Consider the following 23,413-nt stretch of genomic DNA (forward strand, 5'->3'; position numbering starts at 1 on the left):
AGACTAACTACTGCAGTAAGGCAGAAAGGTGTGAATAAGTTTACCTGACACTGTCCAGTCCAGTTAGTTTTGCAACTCTAGGAAATGGATCAGAAAAATTTTGAAGCATGACTTGTCTGTTTGTGGAAGAAGTAGTATAGAGATCTATAAAGACTAGGTAGGGCTGAGGTCCTGGTAAGTGAAAACACTCAGGCTGTGAGGAAAAACTGTACGCTTCAAATGAAGAGGAATGTGCACACATCATCAATTTGTAAGAAAAGAATTTATCTTTTACATAGACATCTTATCAGATGCACACATGTCCTAATATAAAAACCGATATTGCCCCATTACTGCTGAATATGTCAATAAGCAAATGTTAATATCAATATTTATGACTAAAAAGGCACCCAGAGTCTTCTGCCAAGACAATGTGAAAAAAAATACTACTGATGGTCAAACAACAAACCAATGCACAGCCATATGGTCCATTTCATCTGTTTCAGGGGAGCTAACATTTGAAGAAAAACATTTTTATAGTATAAACTTTATATAACAACCAATGTAGCCACTGTGATGTGCTCCTCTGGTTAAGTAAATCAGGTTTTGAACTTTTGAGCTGAACATTTGATGGTTCTTTATAATAGCCTAAAAGCAATGTGAACAATATTGAAGGAAATTACAGAAAATAGAGAAAAAAATCAATTGTCTGCAAATATTTTGACACCGGTCAAGTCTTGGATAAAAAATAGTTCTAAAATTGAAATTGTGCAGATGTTGAACACCTCAAGTCACCTTCTGCTCAGCACTCTTTTAAGGACCTCATTATAAAACTGGTGAATGAACAGGGCTGACATCAAGTTGACGTCACAGCCGTTGTTACATACTTTCATTTTTGTTTGCGAAACTTTGAAAAGGTTACACTTGAATACAATGTGTGATGTCACCAGTGGCAATGGAAGTGACCAATGTGCCAGGTATGCAGGAGTACTTGAGGATTGCTGAGATATTGTTTTTAGACTTTGTAGAACAATATTTCTACTGTTGTAGAATATGAAATATTAGAGTAACTGAGAGAATCTGCTACTAAACACTGGTTTAGGATTATTAGTTATTTGTATGTTTTTAATGGGTTATATGTATACCACACTTATGTGGGGATAGAGATCCCACCTCTAGTTCAGCTGACAGCTATTTGAACACTAGAAGTAGTTGACTGGTGTGAGTTTGAGACCCGTCTCTACAAAGAGGCAAGACAGGAGGAAAGGAGGGTGGGGATACCAGAAGCCAGGTAGAACACAGGAGCAGCTGGTTGTAATTGGATCTTAGTTGGAGAACGGCACATCTTTAAAGGTGGGTGTAGGGTCTTGACCTTATTGCATCTTGAGGCAGTTGTGAGTTGGAGCTATACAAATGAAATTTAATTGATTTTAATTGAATTAAAGGCAAATAGTTTTATTGGAAGGAGGATCCGTTTTTAATCAGGGCATATGTGGAATTTTTAACATAAGACTGGACCAGAAACTGTCGAAGGATTAAAACCTTATTGTGCAATTAGAGGGTTGCCACCTTATGAAAGCACCTAAGACCTGAAGAAGATGACACTGAAGGCTGCATTTCCAATCTGGTGAGAAAACTCACTGCCTACTAAAACAAAGCCTATTAAGTTTGATGAAAACTCAGGAAAAGTTAAGAAGATGCAAGATGTGATTGATTGCTAGTTCGTCAGAATGAACACCATTTCCTGTTTGTAACCAGGATGATAACTGTGAGTGTGGTGTCCTTGTGCCCTGGACTCAATGCCAGAATTACACTCCCAACTCACTACTTCTATTGTGAGTGTGGTGGTTTCCTGCTGGTCACAACTAGAACGTACTTCCTTATTGTCCTGAGGCTTTTTTTTGCCCACGCCCTAACACTTCCTTAATCAGGGATCACCTGACTGGTCCAAATAGAGATAAAGTCCACATTGGTCTCTGTCCCGTTTTTCTCACCCATCTGCCGCAAGTTCTGACCAAGGAGAGCCCCTTCCTTTTTTTTTTTTTTTTTTTTTTTATTTTATTAATATTTTTGGATGGACAGAAACATTAATAAATAAATATACAACTGCAATAATCATACTGTCAGTTCTCTGTCCATTTCTAAACAAACAAACAAACTAAGGAGGAGAGCCCCTTCCTGTTTCAACCATGGGTTATAACTGTTCATTGGAAGACAATCCTGCAGAAATGCTTTAGATTAAAGATATCTTCAATATAGTAGTGAATCTAAAGCGCAGCTTCTCATGAACACGTTGGGCTAGTTTTTGAATGCAACAAGATCTACATATATTATTATCCTCTTTAATGTTCATACGGCAGCTTTATTTGCAAACAGTTATTTACGTCATGTTCCATTTGAATGTGTGAGTCAGGCCAAGATAAATTCTCTTTTACCTCTGTTTTGGTCTCCACCACCTCACAAGAAAAAGCTGCTAATGATGAATATTTTACATTTTGTGTTATAATCATTTTCCAAATCAAATCATATTTACAAATATTGAGTAGGTGCTTTAATCGGCTTACAAACAAAATGATTAAACCTGAACGTTTCCATCACTACACTACAGAGATGACTTTCAGCAGGGGGAACTGACGTGATCCCTTTGATACGCAAACTCGCAACTCTGAAGAAATTCATTAGTACAGCCTCAGCTCTTAGAAAAAAAGAATCAATTTTTTTTAAACCCAGGCAGGAGATTATTAACAGAATGACAATAAAAGATCATATTTTTCCAAACTTTTGAAATTCCAGAAAATCAAATACAAAGAAAAGTGTCAGAAACAGAAGTGAGATTTCCTCCTTTATGAGTATTAGTTTCTATTATCTGGGAATAGTATTCAGAATCAGAATCAGAATACTTTATTGATCCCTGGGGGAAATTATTGACTTAACTCCTGGCACGAAGCTACACTCGGTCTTCATCTCCGCATGTTTTTCACCTTCTGTACATTTATTATTAATGGTCAATGCTGCTGGGATGTGGTCACACTGTTTGCGCTACTTACTCCTGCAAGTATCACCATATCCTCTTTTATTTAATATGTTGTTGTACAAATTATATTTTGCTTTACAGCCACTTTCATTCCTACAGAGTTTACATTTACTTTCTTAAATCTGTTTCAGTGTTTTGCAAACTGAGTTTTATTTTCTAAACTTAATGTAGTTAAAATAAGAAAGTGAGGTGATAACATAAGAGTGGAGAGAAAGAGAGAGAGGAGGAAAGGAAAATTGCTCAATCTGGTATTTTCTGCTTTTTTTTTTTAATTCATCATTTCCTCCATTTAGAATCACCTCAACAAACAAAGAAATTTGAAGCTTTTTCAGATAAAGGGGGGGGTTAGAGGAGGGGTGGTTGGCCAGCGTGGGTGTGATGCCTAAATGGCGACGATGGCTGATGACTCAGGTGATGTGTCATACTCTATGCTATAAAAGGGAACTTTTACATTTGTCCACACAAACACAATCACTCACACGTACTGTACTCACACTGGACTCAGAGGAAGGTTTGTTTACTACGGCAGGAGCAGAAACATGAAATGTAAGTTGGTCTAAGTTACTTTTTAAAGAAAGAGGGGGAGGTGTGAGTGACTGAGTGTGAGAGTGAATGTTTGTGTGAAGAAGGGGGGCTTTGCAGCACGTGGTCTCCTACTTTTACTTTTAGCCTAAAGGAAGTGGAGAGGGAGAGGCAATGAATGGATGGATGAATGATTAAATCCCAAGCAGTCTGTGGCTGAAACTAAACTCAAAGTGATATTTGAAGTGCTTAAATGTTTAATTTGAACTCTAGAAATCAGCCACTGTTTAGTTTCAGGTTGGGCTGTGATTGGCTGGTGCTGTGTGTGTGTCAGTGTGCATGTCTTTGTGTCTTAGGGGTTTCCCGGGTTGTTCGAGCTGGTTAAAAAGTAGATCCTTAGATAAAAAACAGGTACTCACAGATAAATGTGAAAAGTAAAGTTGCTTAAGTACACAAGGACTTTAAGCTGAATGGGCTTAGGGTATTAAAAGTGTTGTAGAAAGTAGCATTTGTTTGGCCAACCTACTCTTTAATGCTGACACATGAATTTCCAGGCAGCATTTCACTGTAACTGCTCTGTAATGTAACTGCTCAAGGTGGAAGAGAAACACTCTAAGTAATAACTATATCGCTCAGATAATGAAGTAGTCGCATAAGCTTGTATAAAATGTAACTACTCAGGTAAAGTAGAGGTATTTAAAATAGTACTGCATGAATGTGTTTAGTTAGTTTTTACTATTGAAATGCTCAGTTATAAAACTGTGCTGTGTAGGATCAAAGTGAAGTAAAATAACTTCACATTATGGTGCTGTTTTAATGTTTTACAGAGGCAATCATCATGTCAACACAGTGTATGAAAGTCATAAATTGTTGTTGTTGCTTAGCTGAGAGATTTGGCAACACTACACGTGGACTTCCTAGTTTCTGACAGCAACAGAAATGAATGGCTGTGTAACTGGCGCACATATTTATGAATGAAAAGGAAGCTGTGGTCACTGGGCAGTGAAGGTGGGCTCTGTGGTTTTCCTTTGTAGTCAGCAGAAAAAACAAAAAACGTTTTGACAGTTTTACTGACATGAAAACACCAGTTTTCCTTTGCTTTCACGCAGTCGTCTGGAGGTAATCAGTCACAGTGACAGGAGGAAAAATAACAGAATAAATCAAGTTGCTACTTTAGTTGTGTGGTCATCTCAGGTTTTATAACATTTAATAGCTGGAGTAGTTTTAAAGAACTCAGCCTGTGTTAACTGTATTCTCTTTATCTGTGCTTTGGGAATGATATTTCCTTGATGCTCATCCAATCAGTTTGGTATTGTATGACACTCTTACTAAGTCAAAAACTACTGGATCATCAACGAACTGTGAAAACATGATGACTAGTAACAAAAACAGGAGCCATGAGGCACCCAGAGTCTGTTTATCCAAAAGTTGTGAAAGCTACGAGTCAGGTCATCAGACAGTGATGTCATCATTGCACATCACCAGCATTTACTGTAATGTAATTTGCAGACTCACTATAAGGGGCCTGAACCCTGATTCTGCTGTGGAGTGAGTCAGCTCATATACCAGCTTGCCCAAGTGGACAAAAATGGTACTGCAACTCATCCACTCCAATTTTTTTTAAACCTCAATATAAACAACCTCAATATTCAGATTATGCGAATCATTATTACTGCAGTGGTTTTATCCATTATGGTCCAAAGCTTCTTGGGAGATTTCAAGCTTGGCTATGATTTTTTTTTTTTTTTTATGATGTTGTAGTGAGTATGAGTCATTTTAAGGAATAGGTTTCCCCTTGTTATGCTACATAAATGGATTAGCTGTATGGGGCAGAGCAACGATTAATTCCAGTGAAGTCTGTATATAGCTACATACTGGAGTGATGTCACCCTGTCTCCAGTGAACCTAAGAAAACAGGATGCTGCAGGAATTGAAACTGCACACAGTCATGCTCTGCAATTTGAAAAACAAAGTAAAATAAATGTTTGGCTAATTTAATATTATTAAGAATTGTTAATTAAATCAATGCCACTTATATTTAAGAATCTTTTTCTTCCCCCATTTAGCTGATTTTTATAGCATGAAAATCAGCAATATTTTGACATTTACATGCTTTTGTTCATGTCAGGTTTGGATAGATTCAACAATTTAGTGCTGCAAGAACCTCACAAGTTATATATATGGGACCAATCAGCCACAATGACATGGCACATCTGTTAGGCCAGCAGAGTGGCATTTTCAGCACACTTCCTGTTGCATTTCTCTGTAACAGTAATTTGAAACTGGGCTTGCGTAAATTTCTATAGAACTATTGTACTTTCCAGGATGCTAGCGCGTAATCCCACCAGCAGGACTCATGCCCTCCTTCTCTTGTTTTTTTTCTGTTCTTTGGCTTTTCTTGAGTCAAACAATTTCTTTCTTGTAGTTTCAACTCTGTATTTGTAGCTCTGTAAAATTGTACCTATAAAAAGAAGTTTAGGCAAACAGACGCTGAAGTTCAAATCCCGAATGATCCAGAGTGACTGAACTTACACCTCACTTTGTAAGTGCAACTTTCACACTCTTGTAACTCTACTCCAGGTCTCCACCTCCACTCCCTAAAGGGAAGTATGTGGCTTTTAAATAGTAAACACTTTTGGATTGTTATAGTGTAAAGCTTTTTAGAGGAGTTAAACAGCACAGTCAGGTTATAATTTTATAGGGTTTGTCACCTTAGGGTGCCACCTTTTAGACTACATAATCATTTGATTCACTGTTAATATAAAATTATATATTTATGTTTATCTGAAGTATCCAAAGTGTTTTTTATTTTAGTTTTGGTAGAAAAACATATAAACACGTTCTTAGTGCTGTCACTCTGCTCCTGAAACAACCTGTTTGAAAGCCAAACCTCACACTTCAGTTATTACAAAGTTACCATTTTCTTGTTTATTTGATGGTTTTGGAGAAAGATGACAGAGCTCCTCCCGCCACTCAGGCTTTACACTTTATTCACTGGACGGTCTTCAAAGTAAAAGAAGAGCAAATAAGAAGAAATAAGGCACTCACTGTGTCAGAGAGAAAACACAGGAAACTCCAGTGTTTGTTTGTCTGACTCAGCAAGAAAGAGCACACGAACCCGATCGGAAACGGTGGAAGCTTGTGATTATGTGAGAGCTTGCATGTGCGTGTGTTGATGTTTCGTGCGTGGGTAAACGAGTGCTGATGAAATGACCTGTTAAACACATTAAAGGTGGCCCATTCACTCTGCTTCTTAAGCAACTTTGTTCTGTGCCGTTATGCTGTCAAAGCTGTTTACTCTGCCAAATACATGACTGTACGCAGCACTGCTGGAGGATGTTTTTCTTAGTGTGACAGTTGGGTTTTGCTGATGGCTTTTTCAGTAATTTTCCAATAACTAAATGAAGCATTTTGAGCCCTTCACTAACTGAAAATCATTTTAACATGAAGCCTGCTGTTGCATGTGCAAAAGCCACAGTTGCACTCATTCAGTGCTTGTACTTTTGTTATTAACTATTTCGTGTTTGAATCTTGTTCAACACTGAATCCAAAAACTACACTGTTCTTACAATCAAGCCACGAGGTTTTGTGCTATCGGGAAAATTGAGGATAAGTGAAGAGCAGACAGCAATATATTTGTCTGGTGGTCGATGTCTGACTCATATCAGAGTATTAAATTGTTCTCTGATGCAGTATTTTAGCTCTGTAATAAGATCCAGACATGAATGCTGATGGCGGAAAAATATTGTTTCCCAGCTCTTCTTGACCCCCTGTGCATTTAATACTAAACACTCATAACAAGAACAAACAGATGAAGAGTGAAAGAGCAAAACTCTTTATATTGAGATTTTTAAGAAGAAAAGAAAGTTATTGACTTGTTGGATGAAGAAGGTGTGTCGTGGTGGTGGTGGGGGGTGGGGGGGACATTTTTTTAAAGCCTAAATTCATCAATTTCAGTTACATTAATTAACAAACAGCTCTATTGTTTGTTAATTAATAGTCACATTGTGAATGTAAAAGTACATTTCACCAGATGCGTTGATTTAACAGCCATCTTTTGTTTCAGCATTATGACACTGGTGCCCTCAGTGACTCAGCTTCCATCCATCCATTAGTAAACACTTATTTGGATCATGGGAGGTCTGCGTATTATCTAAGCTTTCTTTAGCTAAAACACTGAGTACACCCTGAACATGTTCCCAGTCCAACAAAGGGCCATATGGATGCCATCTTGGTGAATTTAATTTGGACTAAGACCAAGTGCTATCTAAACAAATAGGGAGAGGCATGATTTTGCTTTCACTGGTCAGTAAGACATAAAAGTATACTACAAGTTCATTATGAAATTTTTAGTTTTTTAGCAAATGAACACTGTTTTGTTCCACAGGCTAAACTCACAAGACAATCATAACTCCATTAACCTACTTCGAGTTGTAGCTCAGGAGGCAGAGCAGGTCATCTATTAATCAGAAGGTTGTTAGTGGTTTGATCCCTAGCTGCTCCAGTCTGCATGCGAAATTATCCTTGGGCAAGATGCTGAAGTTGCTCTCCAATGCATTTATTGGAGGGTGAATGTTAAATAGAGTGCATTCAGACCTAGAAAAAAGCCCCAAATTATCATATAGCATTGGTGGGTTTAGTAACTAAAAAGTGGAGGATAAAATTCACATTGTAATGACATTACCGTAACATTTATAAAGTCACAGCTTTATACGTCTGTCTGGCTGCTGACCTTCTGCTTTCCTGCTGTTTCCTGATCAGCCAAAGTCACGAGATGAAATCTGACTTCCAAAGAATAATGTCTGACCAAAGGTCACCAGCAAATTAGATCAAGGTTGAAAGTTATCTTCCAGCGACAGCAGCTAGATTAAAGCTAATATATAGAAATATAGAAAGAAAAACTATAGAAGCAAAAATGGAAGAAATAAAACCTAAAATATAGGGAAGACAATAAGTAGAAACATTTAATAAATTTTCACCTTTACTGAACTGTGTAAAATAATTTAAATATTCAAGTCGTTTTCATTTTAAATGGATAAAACATCACGAAAACTTCACTTTGTTTTCTTAGGTAAACAATTTCACCCTTTTTACCTCATTGTTGACCTCTTTAGCCCATAAAGTATACTGCCCCGAGTGCCTGAGTGGCAGTAAAAGTGCTTAAAGTGCTCCGACACTCATAACAAAGTGGATGTTTTCCCTCTAAAAAGCGCAGCCCGGGGCATCTGCCCGGTGATGTCACCGCCAAGAGATTAATCTGAGTCAGACTTCTGCGCCAGCTCCCTTCTCCTTTTCCAACAAGAGGCCCAGAGCAGGCTGGGGAAAAAAAAGCCCACAGCATACCTCTCATTCCTTATCCCTGATCTAACACTAACGGACAGTTCATTTCTTTGTTACTCTGCATAATGGGATTTCTGAAGTTACAAAGACCTGCAGACATGAACTAATCTTGATTTTGGTGTTACTCCTTTCAGTTATGATGAAAAGAAGTTTATGAAATAGAGACAAAACAAACTACAGAAGACTCATTGCAATTATTCATTCTCAAACAGATAACATCAGGGTGGTTCTTCTTTCCAGGGATTAACTAAGCACAGTAGGAGGTATTCAGTCACGGAGGTCCAGTCCATCAGACTTAATTTTTTTTTATTGTTCATACGTAAACATTAAATGGGATGGCCATAAAATATAAACACTGTGCTGCTTCTAGTAACATATCTAAAGTGCCCCTCAGCTTTATAGTTTAGTTTGGTGTTCTTGATTAATTGCCTGTTGTTTTACAGCCCTCAACCCTTGCTTCATTAACCTAAATGCGGCAGCAGGAGGTAGCTGTGACTCATGAAAGGTGTTTGAATAGAGTTTACATAGTTAAGCATTTAGCAGCCAAAGAGACAGATAATTTCCCCAGAAACCAGTGGAGACCAAAACCAGAGCTACAACAAGGTACTGATGGAAAATGGCAAATCTGGCATTAATGTGTCATTAGGCAACTGCCAAATTCAGCAAAACAACTTTGTATGATAGTAAAAAGGCAAACTCATAGTTTCTGTTTCCAAAGTGGTCAGTGTAGCAACTATTCTGAAGCCATGCAGCCTAAAATAAGAGACTGTGGTACTAGATACAAAGTATTATTCGCTGTGAGTTAAGTAGAATGTTTTTTAACAGTCTTATAGACAAAGCAGCTATAGTCGTCTTGCTTTTTGTATTGGGTTTATGTCCGTATGGGCTAATCAGTGGTTGCTGCTATAACTTTGTTGAGGTTCGCTACATTTGCATTCTCTACATTTAACCTGAAAGCATAATATCAGCAAGTATGAGCTAAAAATGTCGTTTTAAGGTACTCATCCATTCATTTTTGACTGCTTCAAAAAGAATTGCAGGGAAAAGACAGCGACCATTTGAAGCCATTTGAGGCTCCAGTTTGTGCTGATGTTGTTCCCTGGTGACACTTCTGAGATGTGATTTACCTGAAACAGCGTCTGAAATTTAAAAAAAATGAAAAGACTTTATGCAGGTCAAATAAAAACAGTGTTATGAAAAATGTCAGCTAACCTGTTAACATGCTGCTTGTGTTTCTGGGAAACACCGGCTATCACTTTGCAGAAAATTTTCTCCTTCCTTCTGTCACACACCCACACTCCTTCAGTACTAAATGCTAACAGTGACCTGCTTTAGTGTCTAAACCACCATCCATGCTTGTTTTATCTCGTATCTGATCTCCTGCTCTTATCTGATTTCTTTGAATTACTGTTTATGTCTGGATCTGATATCTGAGGGTGTGAGGTTTTTTTTTTGGTTTTTTTTGTTTGTTCGTTCGTTAGATCCGATCTCCAACAAACGCTTTGGTGTTAATGCTAGCATGTACCTACAGTCGCATCAGATTGATGGCGTAATAGTTCCTAACTGCCGTGACAAATACAGCTGCCTCAGGATTAATCTTGTGGGTCATGTGGTCCAGATTTAGGCTGGAAATGAAAACAAGTTTCCATGTAGCTCTGTGGTTTTTCTATCTGATTCAGAAGCAGCACGTCTGGGTCGCACAGAGGGGAAGAGGTTGAGTTGTGATACTTTCTGCTGCAACGTGAATGCAGCCCAGTAGCCACCTGTTATGAGAGTGTGTGTGTGTGTGTGTGTGTGTGTGTGTGTGTGTGTGTGTGTGTGTGTGCAGCTGGGAGCAGCATCAGCTGAATGTTACTCAGCTCGATCCTTTGCTTTGAATAAATGTGGAGCTGGTGTTTTTATGTGGCTGATTGTGTTTTGATGAGGCGAAAGACCACAGAACCTAATGAAATACACAAGATTGTAACTTATTATTTTGATCCTTTTTTCTTGTCTTTGCAGTTTTCCATGACACCACCTCTTTTCTTCTCTACCTGGTAATACTGGCTGAGCTATTTGTCCATTCGTCGTCCCGTCCCACCCCTTGTCCGTACAGCGTGTTTGATCCAATGATTCATCAGTTGGACAAGATCATCACCTCCTCCAAAAAACTCCATGGTTTGGTAAGGTTTAACTTTACACTTCCTGTTCCAGATCCACGTTGGCTTTTCTGTCATAGAACCATTTTTTTTGTTTCAAAACTTGTTGTTATTAGGTCAAAATAAATCAGATCTTTCCTCACTGACCGAAAACTGGACTCCAACTAAGAAATAGAAAAATTTGAGGCGTAATTAAAAATAAGCACGATACACTCGAGCACAAACTTTGTAGGAGTGTTACTGCAAAAGGCTTGTAAAATGTCTCGGTAAATGAGAGAATTGGTTGTGCGCTTTTTAATAAAGCAAGTGAAAAATGAGTCATTTAAAGAACATAGTAAATCACCAAAAGTGAAAGTGCATAACTGTGAACTGCAAGCTTGAAAAATGTCTTATCTGATTCAAGTGAGCATTCTAGTTTATGTTTAACAATTAAAAATCCTATATAATAAGTATTATAAGAAAATGTGGTTATGTTTTAAACCTCCGTTTTCGCTATATTTTAACAGCCAGAAGCCGAGCTTGTGACCTTCGTGGACATAGAACACAAACTGGACAGTCTTCCTGTAATAAAACACACTGCTGCCCATCTCAACTCGTTGAAGGTAATCATCCAGTTTCTCCTATCAGTGATTTAAACGGTCGAAATGCACTCTAAATGCTATCAAAGTTTAAAAGATATTCACTTAATTTGTCGCCTTAACATCTCTGCAGGTTAACGAGTCTCTCTCTCAGCTCTACGTGTACGTCGAGTCCTTCAGGCTGCACACCAAGTGGTTGAAAACTGCACAAGTAAATGTCAGTGTGCCCTTTCAGGCAGCTGAGGGCGCCAGCAACCACCTCGAGCAATTGTCCGATCTCACTAAAAAATTTCTAGAAAAGGTGAGAGCAACAGTATGGCTTGAATTTACTGAGTCTGCTTGTTTTTAGAAAGAAAATCCACTGAAAATGACACACAAGAGATTTCTTACACTTTAATTTAATATTAACTTTAACTGAAAACTGATACTGTTGATATTAGAGCAAAAAGTAAATTAAAGAATATGGCTACAAAATGTAAAAGATAGTGTTTGACATAACAATGTAAAACTTTAACTTTGACTCACATTCATCTTTTGATTTTTTTGTTTTTTTGTGTTGTTTTTGACCACGTAGTCATTACATAATTTAATCACCACCTGGGTTAAAAAAATAAAGGAATAAAGACTAAATTCTTAAACTCTTTTTTCCTGTCTCTCAAAGAAAGCAATGACCAAAATATAGATTAACAAAAGGAAACAAACAAATTAAGAACAGACCTGACATTTAATCATTCAACTCCACAGCTAAATGTATTGATTCCCATTAAAACTCATCCAGAGAGTGAAGAGAAAACAATCAGTTTTTGTGCTTTCTCTGATTCAACCAATGACTTTGGTTTCTTTTTCTTTCCATCTTCAGATCGGTGAACAAGTTCCTCAGACGGCGTCTCCCTCCCTCCCGGTCGTCTCCACAGCCTTCGAGGCTCTCAGGTTCTCTGTAGAGATCTCAGACCGGCTACAAGTCTTCTGTCACTGGTCAAAAAGAATCTTACGGCAACTCCAGAGACGATCCCCCTGTCCAAAACATTAAACTCAAGCCTCCAAGACAAAACTAGTGATGTCTTCCTACATAACCACTGTCACGTTTTATGATTTTCCCTTCAGCATTTGAGCTGGACTAAAAAATATTGAATATTTGATGTCATATCATGTCATGACAGGATATGATATTTAATTTTCCATTACTCTGAAATTTCTCATATTTGATTGAGGTCCATGATACAGAACTTTGAGTTAAACGTCTCAACAGTGATAGGGTAATAGATGTTGATGTCTCCCTTAAGATGAACGGTCTGACGTCTTGTCTGTATTTTGTTTATTTGTTTAAAATTCAGTTACTTCACTTTAGTTTATTTTTAACAAATGCCTTTAAAACTGCAACTCCCAGCTGGACTAAACTTTGTGTTTTGTGCTAATAAGTCAGTTTTAGCCTGCTAACATGCTAATCTGAGACAGTGAACATTGAATATCTGCTAGCACCAGAATGTACTGTCATTGTTATTGTGAGCATTCTTAAATGGCTACTGTAGTCCAAGTACAGCCTTACGAAGCTACTAGCATGTCAGAAGTGGTGAGTAGAGAGTAGAGCTACAGAAAAGTTCAAAAAATGCAAGATCAAGGTTTCAGCATTTTTAAAATGAGAGAAATCTTACTGGATTATTGGGATTTTCTTTATGCTGCCTGTCATTAAGACCTATTTTGAGAAAAGGAAACGGAATGTACTGTACGTTAATGTAATTTGCTATTTATAAGACGTGTATGTCACAGTTTACGTGTCGCCTTTGAAAATGTATTGTATTAATGCACTGTGCTAAGGTACTGTCACCCGTGACCTTTACTCCCTCTCAGACTGTTTACACTCACAGTGCCTGCAGTTCGTGTTTTTTATTGTTATTTTCGGTACATAATTAGGTTACTATTTATAAGCTTTTATATTATGTATTTGTATATCAGTTTAGCTGCAGATGCAGGCATCTCCAGCTAAACATTTTTCTATGTCAAAGTATTTTGTAATATTTAATAATAATATCTATTATCATTCTATAAACCATCATATTGCTATTTATATATTTGTATGTCTTGTTTTACAGTCATTAATAAAACTGCCTTAGAAACTGATGTAAGTGCTCAGTGTGATACTTTTGGGGTTTAGGGACACAAGAATAAGTGTGTGTGTGTGTGTGTGTGTGTGTGTGTGTGTGTGTGTGTGTGTGTGTGTGTGTGTGTGTGTGTGTGTCTGTGTTTGTTTTTTGAATATAATTACATTAAAGAGATTTTTGATTATTTACTTTAACATTTGCTCCTCACTTGTTAGAAAAACCTCAGCACTGGTGTTTTTTATAGTTTTGATCATCACAATCTCCTGTGTTGAGTTCAGTATATTTTTGAGTGCATGATGCAGGAAACAGAAGTACAAACATAATGGGAGAGTTGGTTACTGATTGTGCAAACCAAACACAAAATCCAAAATTGTTGAGTCCATGAAGGCATGATGAACAAACCACCAGGGAACCCAAAGATCCAAAAAGGAACGTGAAACCGGAAACACAGAGATGACATTTTTATATTTTGGCTGCTTTGACACAGTAATTTCCCAACCTTTGAGTAAGATAAAGCATATTTCTATTTTAACTGAGACCATAAACTCATTAGGAAATCTTCACTGAGTTGTAAGTCAAAAGTAATTTCCAAACCCTTGAAGTTGCTTTTGATGTCATGGGAGTCGCCCCCTGCTGGCTATTAGAAAAAATGCAGGGCACTTCAGCATTGACTTCCCTTTTTAGTTTATATATATATATATATATATATATATATATATATATATATATATATATATATATATATATATATATATATATATATATATCTGCTGAATCCCAAAAAGGAACATGGTTTTATACAACTTTTCCCCTTAAAGCTGAATAAATACTCCTAGCTTCTTGAGTAGAAAACACAAACATGCCACACATGTCAGTGGAATGCTAAAACTTTTAAATAGCAGGGGTAAAAGAGCCCACACAAGTCCAGGTGACACATGAGGGGAATGTACCGACTGCCACTGTTCAGCTGCGACCTGTAACCCTGAACTGAAGTGACACCGTGTTGCTTGCATAATGAGGATTGCATATGAGCGTGTTGACATTTAGGCACAGACAGATGATCTCACTCACAGACAGACTTTCACTGTAACTAATATGAGGCCTCCAGAGGAACACTGCAGTTGTCCAGTATGTGTGGACTGTGGTGGCTGGTAGCAGCTGAGAGCAGGATCAGTGAAATCACAAGGGGTCCGGGTGTTACAGGAGAATCCTTTCACTGGATATAGAGCTAGAGAGGGTTGAAGAAAGGCGTGACTATATGTGTATGATGTGTGCTAATGGGTTGACTTAGTGACCAACGGAGCAACAAGGGACCAGCAGAGGAGGGAATAACCAAAACAACAATATGCTGACTAAAAATAGTTTTTGTTTTATTGGTACCATTAAAAAATATGACACCAATGTTCAGTTTGGTTCAGTTCCTCATAGATTACTATGAGCTGATAAAATGCTCTTCATCTCGGTGCCAGAGGACACTTCACTGGTGTTTACAAGTCAATGTTCAGAGCAGCTGTTGAATATTTAAAATGACAGAGAAAAAAGAAAAAGAGGAAAGGAACATAAAAGACATGCTGATCATGCTACAGATTAGAAACAGGCTGAATAAAGATTCTTCAGCTTTTTTTGAATGACACTTGTTGATTTAAAATCACAAAGCCAAATATTTGGGTCATTACAGGAATGTAGTCTCATATGTTCCATGTCCTCTGCTTCACCACATCTGCACAAGAAGAGTAGACCACAGTTACGTGTGGGAGCTGAAAACAACTCAATACATTACTGTAAGTGCAATAAATGCTTCCCAGTGAGTGCTGAACCTAACATGATTGCATGAGGAAAAGAATCCAACTGTCGGCTACATTTTCCTTTGAGAGCAACAGATTTTTGTGGGGGTTTGTACTTTCTCCTTCCATGCTCTTCCAAGCTAGTGTTCCTTTTTGAAAGTATGCAGGTCTACCATTGTTAGGTGGCACTGAGGTGTGGTGTAGAAAGCATTGAAAAACACACCACTCAAGCTTTGGCATTCAAAATAAATATCAGATCTCAGATATTTGCATTCCAATCACAGCAGTAATAAATTTTATCAAACTGGGTGCCATATTAAGTGAGATTTATTCTTTGACTTGATCACCTATCCATTTTCTTAACCATTTATCCAGCTATCCAGGACTATATCATGGATCCAGACTAATTCCATTGTCCTTTGCTGCAGCTGTCTATTGTCAAACCACCAACATTTATTCTTTAGCAGACAACAAAAGCCATTTAAGATGTGTCATACTTTCTACAAATTTCTGGGGGTTTTTTTTACTTTATTTTTATGACAATGTGCACTAAAGATTATTTCATAGAGAGTCATGTTTTTAGCAGTCGTCAGTGCCACTTGTGGAATTTTAAGTCAATTTTGAAATTACAGTCACAATTGTAAAATGTGTGAAATGTTCAACAGAGATAACTGGTGCAAAACACAGGTCAACTGAACTCAAAACCCAAATAATGACAGGTTGGAGGTAACATACGGTCTTCTACACACACAAACATGTGTGGATCCGCCTTTCACTGCAATAAGAGAGGACACGAGGAGGAGGGGAGGTGAGGACAGAACACTTTGGGATAAAGGTTGTAGCAGCAGCAGCAGCCACGAAAGCCTCTCGCAATCCAGTCGAAGGGTTTTCCTGACTGAGTGCAGACTACAACCAAACTCTGCCGGCTGCGACAATTCTGCATTTTGGTGCGGTGGGTGGAAAGAAGACTCGGTGTGGAGGCTCTACCAGCTGGTGCACCTGCTAAATGAAGAGGAGAACGTAGCTTTGGATCACCGACTTTGAACTGAACAACTGCAGCAACATGACGGTAAGTCAGAGGTGGAGAAGTATCCTGTGTAACAAGGACAGTTATTCTCGAAGGAGATATTTTAATTATTGATTTGTCCTAACCTGGACCAATCAAACCCAAATTACCTCTGGAAAACTTAATTTAAAAAATACACTGGCTCATCCAATCATTTAAAAATAATTTAAATAGAGTAACTGGATACAATGCACACTGCACTCACAGTGTATGTGCATTAATATGTCGACCCATCAAACTTGGCCCAATTACAGTTGAGAATTTTAAAGAAAATATATTTAATTACTAAGAATTTGGAACCATTAGAAATTCATTAGGACCATGTAAACTATAAAAAGTGATGGTATGGTAATGGCCACATCATGTATTTAGTATGGCTCATTTCAGCATCAGCTGTTTACAGTGATTGTTTTACACATGTTTTCTATTATTTGTAAATGTTGCTCTACATGTGAATCATAAACCCAAATGGCTTAATTACTAAATTAGTGCAAAATATGATTTTGGGCAGAGGGATGAGTACAACAACCACACCCATCATTCGCAGCAATGCCTTTTATGGCAAACATGGTCAAAAACTGGCCAGTTCTTAACAGTTAAATCGTCTGGTGGTCAGTAAAAATATAACGTGCATTTGGACAAACAGTACTTTGTAATTGATGTAAATATTTTGTATTACCACACAAATGCTACAAATCTTGGTACCCTAAGTAGCTTATAGGCTTAGTTTCTTCAAGATTGAAGCAGTAATCTACGAGTTTGGGAACAGACATAGAGATATACATATACTACACTCATTAAAGTATTTCAGACTCTATGCATCCTTTGTATGTTATTAATCTTCATGGTGTAAGATCTAACACGTGTCAGTCTCTGGTTTTGCTAAGGTGAAGAAACACACAGACACATTAAAAGGCACAGAAAGAACATCTTATCATCATAGGTGCTTTGTGGTCCCCAGAGATCCATTTTCATATAGAGGACATCACCAGGTCATTTATCTCTGAGACACACACATCAGTTACTACTGGTCCAGCTTTGTGTTTGTCTCAGCCCGGCATCCCACTGAGGGCTGCTGGAGTTGTTCTGGTCAGGCTGAAACTGATCCTGACTTCATCTTACATCTTTCTGACCTCCGAGGCCGTCGGCTATGCTGCTCTTTAAACACCGTCTTAACTGCCTCTTTGCATTTAGTCTCACTAATGGAAAACTTTGGATTTTTCCCTGTTATCTGAGCAGGAATCTTCTACATGATCCCTGCTCTTCAGTTAAACCATGCACCTTCATATTTAGAGATAAAAGAAGCATATTAAAATGTATACTGTGTGTTTTAACACTTATTATTAGACCCACAATAACGAAGATGTTATATTTTTAAAAAGTCACAAACAATTTACTCCCTCATTTACTGATCCTGTTTCTGTTGCCAAAGTGCTTCCTCACAGGGTGTCTTGTCTGATTATTGGGGTTTTCTCTGTGTTTTTGTCTTTACCTTACAATATAAAGCACCTTGAGGTAACTGTTGTTTTAATTTGGACTATATAAATCAAATTTAATTAAATTGTTTATCTAACAAATTACATATAAACTGCTGCAAAGGATCAAATGGTCCTGCCATTTATCTCTGATAGTTTAGTAATCTGGGCATTACACAGATGCTCAGAGGGTTAGAGTTCAGTTTCCACCCAAACCACCCAGTGGAGGAGGATTAGAGAGCATAAAATGACACCCACTGATGTTGCAACAGTTTTTATTATTATTATTATTATTATTATTATTGATAGCTATCAAAAAGCATGGGATAAATATTTGTTGCATTTATTTTAGGAAGGCACATTTTGCCAAAGTTATAATCTTCATTTCTTTAAAATGGAAACTTAATGCAAAAACTTAATTTGGTGCAAATGATTAAAAATAAGGTGCATTTATTCCCAGCTAACTGCTAATGTAATGTAACTCTTTCTCGGGGCCCTTTTATGAAATTAAAGACAAATAAGAGTAAAATTCCCAAATTTTATGGGTAGAAAAATTTTAGGTAGATCCGAGTCATTCTCTTAGTGTGAACAAAGCCTCAGTGAAGGGTTCACAGCACATTGACGGCTCTGAGCTGTTCACTGATGAGCTGTAATGAGAGGCTCCCTGTCTGGATGCGTACGGTGACAGTTAATCCAAACTAACCCAGGCCCGAGGGTGCCAGCTGTAGTGGAAACATCACCAGACAAAACAAAACACTGCTGCGTGTGTGACTGTGTGGGGGGATTTAACGAGGCTATTAACAGACATGTTTATACCCGGGAACGAGTATTGCAAGCATCACCATGACGACGATCATCCCTGCAATGGTGGTGTTACATTCCAAAGAGCTGCGAGGGATTCAGTTCAGAAGAGAGATATTTTAGGAAGTCAGTAGTATGATATCAATAAATAGTGTGGAGTCTTGTCACCATCATCTGCTTACATGAAATATAAGAAACCTGCTTATTCAGCCTGCTTTTACACAGGGACACTACTTACCTAGAAATCTTATTATGCAGATTTCTCACATTCCCACCCATTAAGCTTTGTATCAACAAAGCCAAAGACATTATACAAGTAGGAGACATGACACTCATGAATAGAGATCTATGAGAGGAAACAATCCCTGCTCCCTAAGGACCCACAACCTGTTAAACAGGAACCATATTAGCCAATCGTGTTGTTACACTGACACCTGTACACAGTGGAGGTTCATAGTCAGAGTATAGTATAGGAGGAGTACAAACACAAAAAGATATTTTTAGCTTTCTTTAGTCAACAAACTTGAAGCTTTTTTTTTCATTGGATTTGACCAGTCAGTCTGTACTGGTTTAATGTTTTGTTATCTCACCCCCCCCCCCCCCCCCCCCCCCCCCCCCCCTATTCAATTAGATGTGGGCTTTAAATTAACCACCAACACTCAATTGCAAGACTAATATAAAATGTTATCACTATGCGGGTTTCTAAGCAACCACATAATCAGGTACTCCTGAAACCTACTGAGCACTTACCCAACCTACTTTGTTGCGGTAAAGATCTTTTAATAGATTTAAGAGATTACCTGTTGATTTCTTATTGACTGATACAAATTAATAAAGGTCATGTTGTTTTCGGCTTGTCACATAGGTTTTAGACAATTTATAGACACTTTTATACAGACTTTTGAGTGGAAGTTTTAAAAGAAAACTGCCATCCTGTCGTGAGTGATTATGGTGAGTCAGATCTAAGAAAGCTGCTTGGGATAGCCAAAGGTCTTACTGAATATATGCCCCCCCCCCAAAAAAAAAAAAACAAAAAACAAAAAACAAAGAAACCACTGGAAGAGCATTGGTGTAATTACAGTACTTTGTGTTTATTTGTCCAGGCTGCCGCAAAACTTTTGGATGAGATGTGTCATCTGACGGCTCAGTCTCTGAACTCAATGGACACATCAGAGCACTTCAAGGTCCTGAAGCTGCTGGGTGAAGGCTCATATGGAAAGGTTATGCTGGCTGTACACAGAAAGAGAGGTGAGGAGCTAAACAAACACATTATGGCTTCAAGATCCCCTAAAAACACACCTACATCAGTACAGTATCTTTGGATCTTTCAGGTACTCCGATGGCTCTGAAGTTCTTCCCTCGTGACTCTACTTCTCTGTTCTCTTTCCTGAGGGAGTATAACCTCTCCCTGTCATTCTGTACACACCCATCCCTGACCAGAGCTCTGGGAATAGCCTATTCCACACCATCACACTACATCTTTGCTCAGCAAGCCAGCCTCTTCGGTGATCTGTATGAAGTCATCATACCTGAGGTATAAAGATTTTAACAAAGGACTTATGATTCCTGAACAATTTAACTCACACTGTATTTATGTTTTGGAAGATAATTTGTTTTGTTAGACGTTGAAATAATTATTTTATATTTCTATCTTCTTCTTCTCCATTTGTTCTGTAGCTTGGTATGGAGGAGGACTGCTGTCAGCGGGTGGTGTCTCAACTGTGTGGTGCGCTTTCCCACCTGCACTCTCTTGGTTTTGTCCACAGAGATCTCAAACCAGAAAACGTCTTCCTTTGTGACTCTGCCTGCCGCTGGGTCAAACTGGGAGACTTTGGCATGGTCAGTATGAAGGACAAAACTAACATAAATAACAATAGCATCTAGCTGGCAGGTCTATTAACAAGCTGTTCACTAAGATATGATGCAGAAGAAAACCAAGTAAAAGCAGCCGCCTATGGCTCAGATGTGTTCTGCACAAGACTTATGGCATATTTCATCTAATTTATCCATATTTGCATCCACTATCAGTCTAAATGTGGCAAATCAATATTTACCCAGGTAAAGTCCAGGGGAACCAGGATCCCAGAAGTCTGGTACAGTTCTCCTTACTGCACCCCCGAGGCTGAGGTTGCTCGAGGAAACAATGACAGCAGCAATATAACTGATGGAAATGATGGCATCAAGGATGGTGAAGAGAAGAAGAAAAAGAGAGTTTGGGTTTCCGTGGAGCCAAGTACAGACAGCTGGGCACTGGGCATCCTGACATATGCCATGCTTACCGGCAGCCACCCCTGGGCTGAAACAGCCAGCGACTGCCACTCATACCTGAAATATCAAGAGTGGTTTGAAAGAAGTAAAAGCCCCAACGATGAACTGGACGTATGGGCTGAGCCACAAACAGAGAGCCCGCAGGATCTGGATGAGGCTGGACTGGAAAAGAAGAAGCACATTCCCAAAGCTCCCCAGTTTGCATGTTTCACCCATTTGGCCTGTTCCTTTTTCCAGTCACTCCTCAACCCACGGCCACAGCTACGTAGGCAACCTGATGAGGCTTTGAGTTACCTGGGAGGAGACTGGATGATGGAGAAAGAGAGGGTGAGGCTGGAGAAGGCGCGTAAGAAGAGTAGAGGGAAAGGAGGGATCAGAAACATGAAAGAGATGGAGGGGAGAGGAGAGCGTTAAGTTAACAAAGTCTACCAAAACTAAGCTGAAAGAGACAAATGTCTTTCTATGCTCTTTTCTGTCTTCACTTTAACCTTACAAAAGCCTCACACTCCTGGAGTTCTCTTCCTGTTAAAAGGAGTTCTTCCTCCCTACTCTCACCAAGTGCTGACTGATAGGGGATCATTGGGGTTCTCCCTCTGATACCGTGGAGGCTTCACCGTAATCACAAAGCACCTTGAGACAACTTTTGTTGTGACTGCCCACATTAAAAAGTGAATTGAATAGAAATTACATTTGAAAGTTGAGCACATACGATTTATGTTATTCACAAGTTAATTTTGTAACTTTACATCACTGCTTTTTAAATTCTTTCTGTTTTTCTGTTGCATAGATTAACACAAAAAAAATACTACACTATGGCCAATGCTGAGGTAAGCTTCTATTACATTTAACTGCGAGCCATCAGGTTGTGTAAGGGAAAGGAAGCAGGTGGTCGATGTGTTAGAAGAAAAAAAAAATCACCTCCCACATGTTTAACCTCTAAACATTAAGAAAACAACTTTGGAAAAATTCCCCTTGTTAAAACAAAACTGGTTTATGGGGAATTTGCTTTCTGGGAAACTGTCGGTTAGTGAGGAAGTCTAACAGCTGCTTGATTCACATCAAATAAATGAAAAATATTTACTTTAACCAACATTTTAAATGACCAGTGTAGAAACAGCTGTAGGCATCAAGATTATTTGCATTAACTGGTGTGTAACTAGTCTGTTTAGTGTGTAATGATCACATAACTTCTGCAAAGCACTGCATCTATATTTGACTCTAGATTTCAGAGAGTATAATACGTCATAGCAGGCTATGAACTGTAAATAGACCGCAGCAGAGCCTAGTCATAAACACCTCTGAGGTCCACTTTAGACCACGGAGGGGGTTTTGACTGTTTGGTTTTGGGCTTTAAAAAACAGTTTTCTGAAAGTAATAATATATATTAACACTTTAATAGCACTTTTATACCCTAAAATGCTTACAAAGTTTAGCTAATGTAACTCATTATTATTGTTATTATCTATCACTAAGCTCTTGGCAGCTCATGTGCAGCATTTTATGCGCAACCAAAAGACTAATTTTGTTTTATTTTGTATTGTAAAACATTATAAAATATAAAAATTATTATACATAATAATGATAACAGTGCAATATCTTACTGAGACTGTGTAAATACTTCTGTAGCTGTATAATGATATATTGTTTATAAAGTATACTTTTAATGTAATAAAATTATTTTTATATATATGACCATTTTATTTGAATGTAAGTTGTTTTACAATTATATGCATTTTTGAGGATTTTAAACATGCTGACCTAACATGTATGCACTGATTGGATCATATCTCAGTAATGTTCTAGTAAGATTATATACCACACATGCACGCACTCACAGACAAGGATCCGCTGGAAAGCTTCCCAATGTGTTTGCAAAAATAGGGCCCTGGTTGTAAATGTGTCGTTACAACCTTTCAGCACTGAGTATGTGCCGCGGCCCACAGTTCTGACCCCTCAGCACCACATTGCAGCCGGATCACACACGGTCATACTTTCTCCTGCAATTGCAATCAGCTGGACTTTTAACACAGAGGTCAGTTTCACCACAGACACAGTGAACTTCACCAAACATGGACTGACAACTGAGACAGACAAATAATGACTGAAACACACACAACTCTTACTCAAACACACACATAGGGCACAAAGGAGACCCAGTGAAAATAAAACATGACAAAAATATATAGCTGGTCATTTGTGAGTACCAAAGGTCTATGAACCTCAAGAATTGGCAGCTGAAGTCTTTCAGGTGTTTTCAGTCCATGAAAGGTGTGAACTGATGCTCCTATTTTATCTGAAGAGCAGTGGGATCCATCAGAGTCTGACTCCA

General features: G+C 38.2%; 2 protein-coding genes across 2 annotated transcripts; both read left to right on the forward strand.

Annotated features, from left to right (window-relative positions):
• The first annotated feature begins 3,493 nt into the window (after nt 1–3,493).
• On the forward strand, nt 3,494–13,633 carry il11b (interleukin 11b). The gene is made up of 5 exons (XM_082521453.1): nt 3,494–3,559; nt 10,877–11,037; nt 11,520–11,615; nt 11,725–11,892; nt 12,451–13,633. The coding sequence occupies exons 1-5, from the start codon at nt 3,553–3,555 to the stop codon at nt 12,619–12,621; spliced, it is 603 nt and encodes a 200-aa protein (XP_082377579.1). The 5' UTR covers nt 3,494–3,552; the 3' UTR covers nt 12,622–13,633.
• Nucleotides 13,634–16,308: 2,675 nt separating this feature from the next.
• LOC309699144 (serine/threonine-protein kinase SBK2) lies at nt 16,309–22,664 on the forward strand. The gene is made up of 5 exons (XM_082522020.1): nt 16,309–16,543; nt 19,920–20,064; nt 20,148–20,350; nt 20,494–20,655; nt 20,875–22,664. The coding sequence occupies exons 1-5, from the start codon at nt 16,538–16,540 to the stop codon at nt 21,496–21,498; spliced, it is 1,140 nt and encodes a 379-aa protein (XP_082378146.1). The 5' UTR covers nt 16,309–16,537; the 3' UTR covers nt 21,499–22,664.
• Nucleotides 22,665–23,413: the final 749 nt, after the last annotated feature.

The sequence above is a fragment of the Aulonocara stuartgranti genome (assembly GCF_965226115.1).
Source record: "Aulonocara stuartgranti genome assembly, chromosome: 22".
NCBI lineage: Eukaryota > Metazoa > Chordata > Actinopteri > Cichliformes > Cichlidae > Aulonocara > Aulonocara stuartgranti.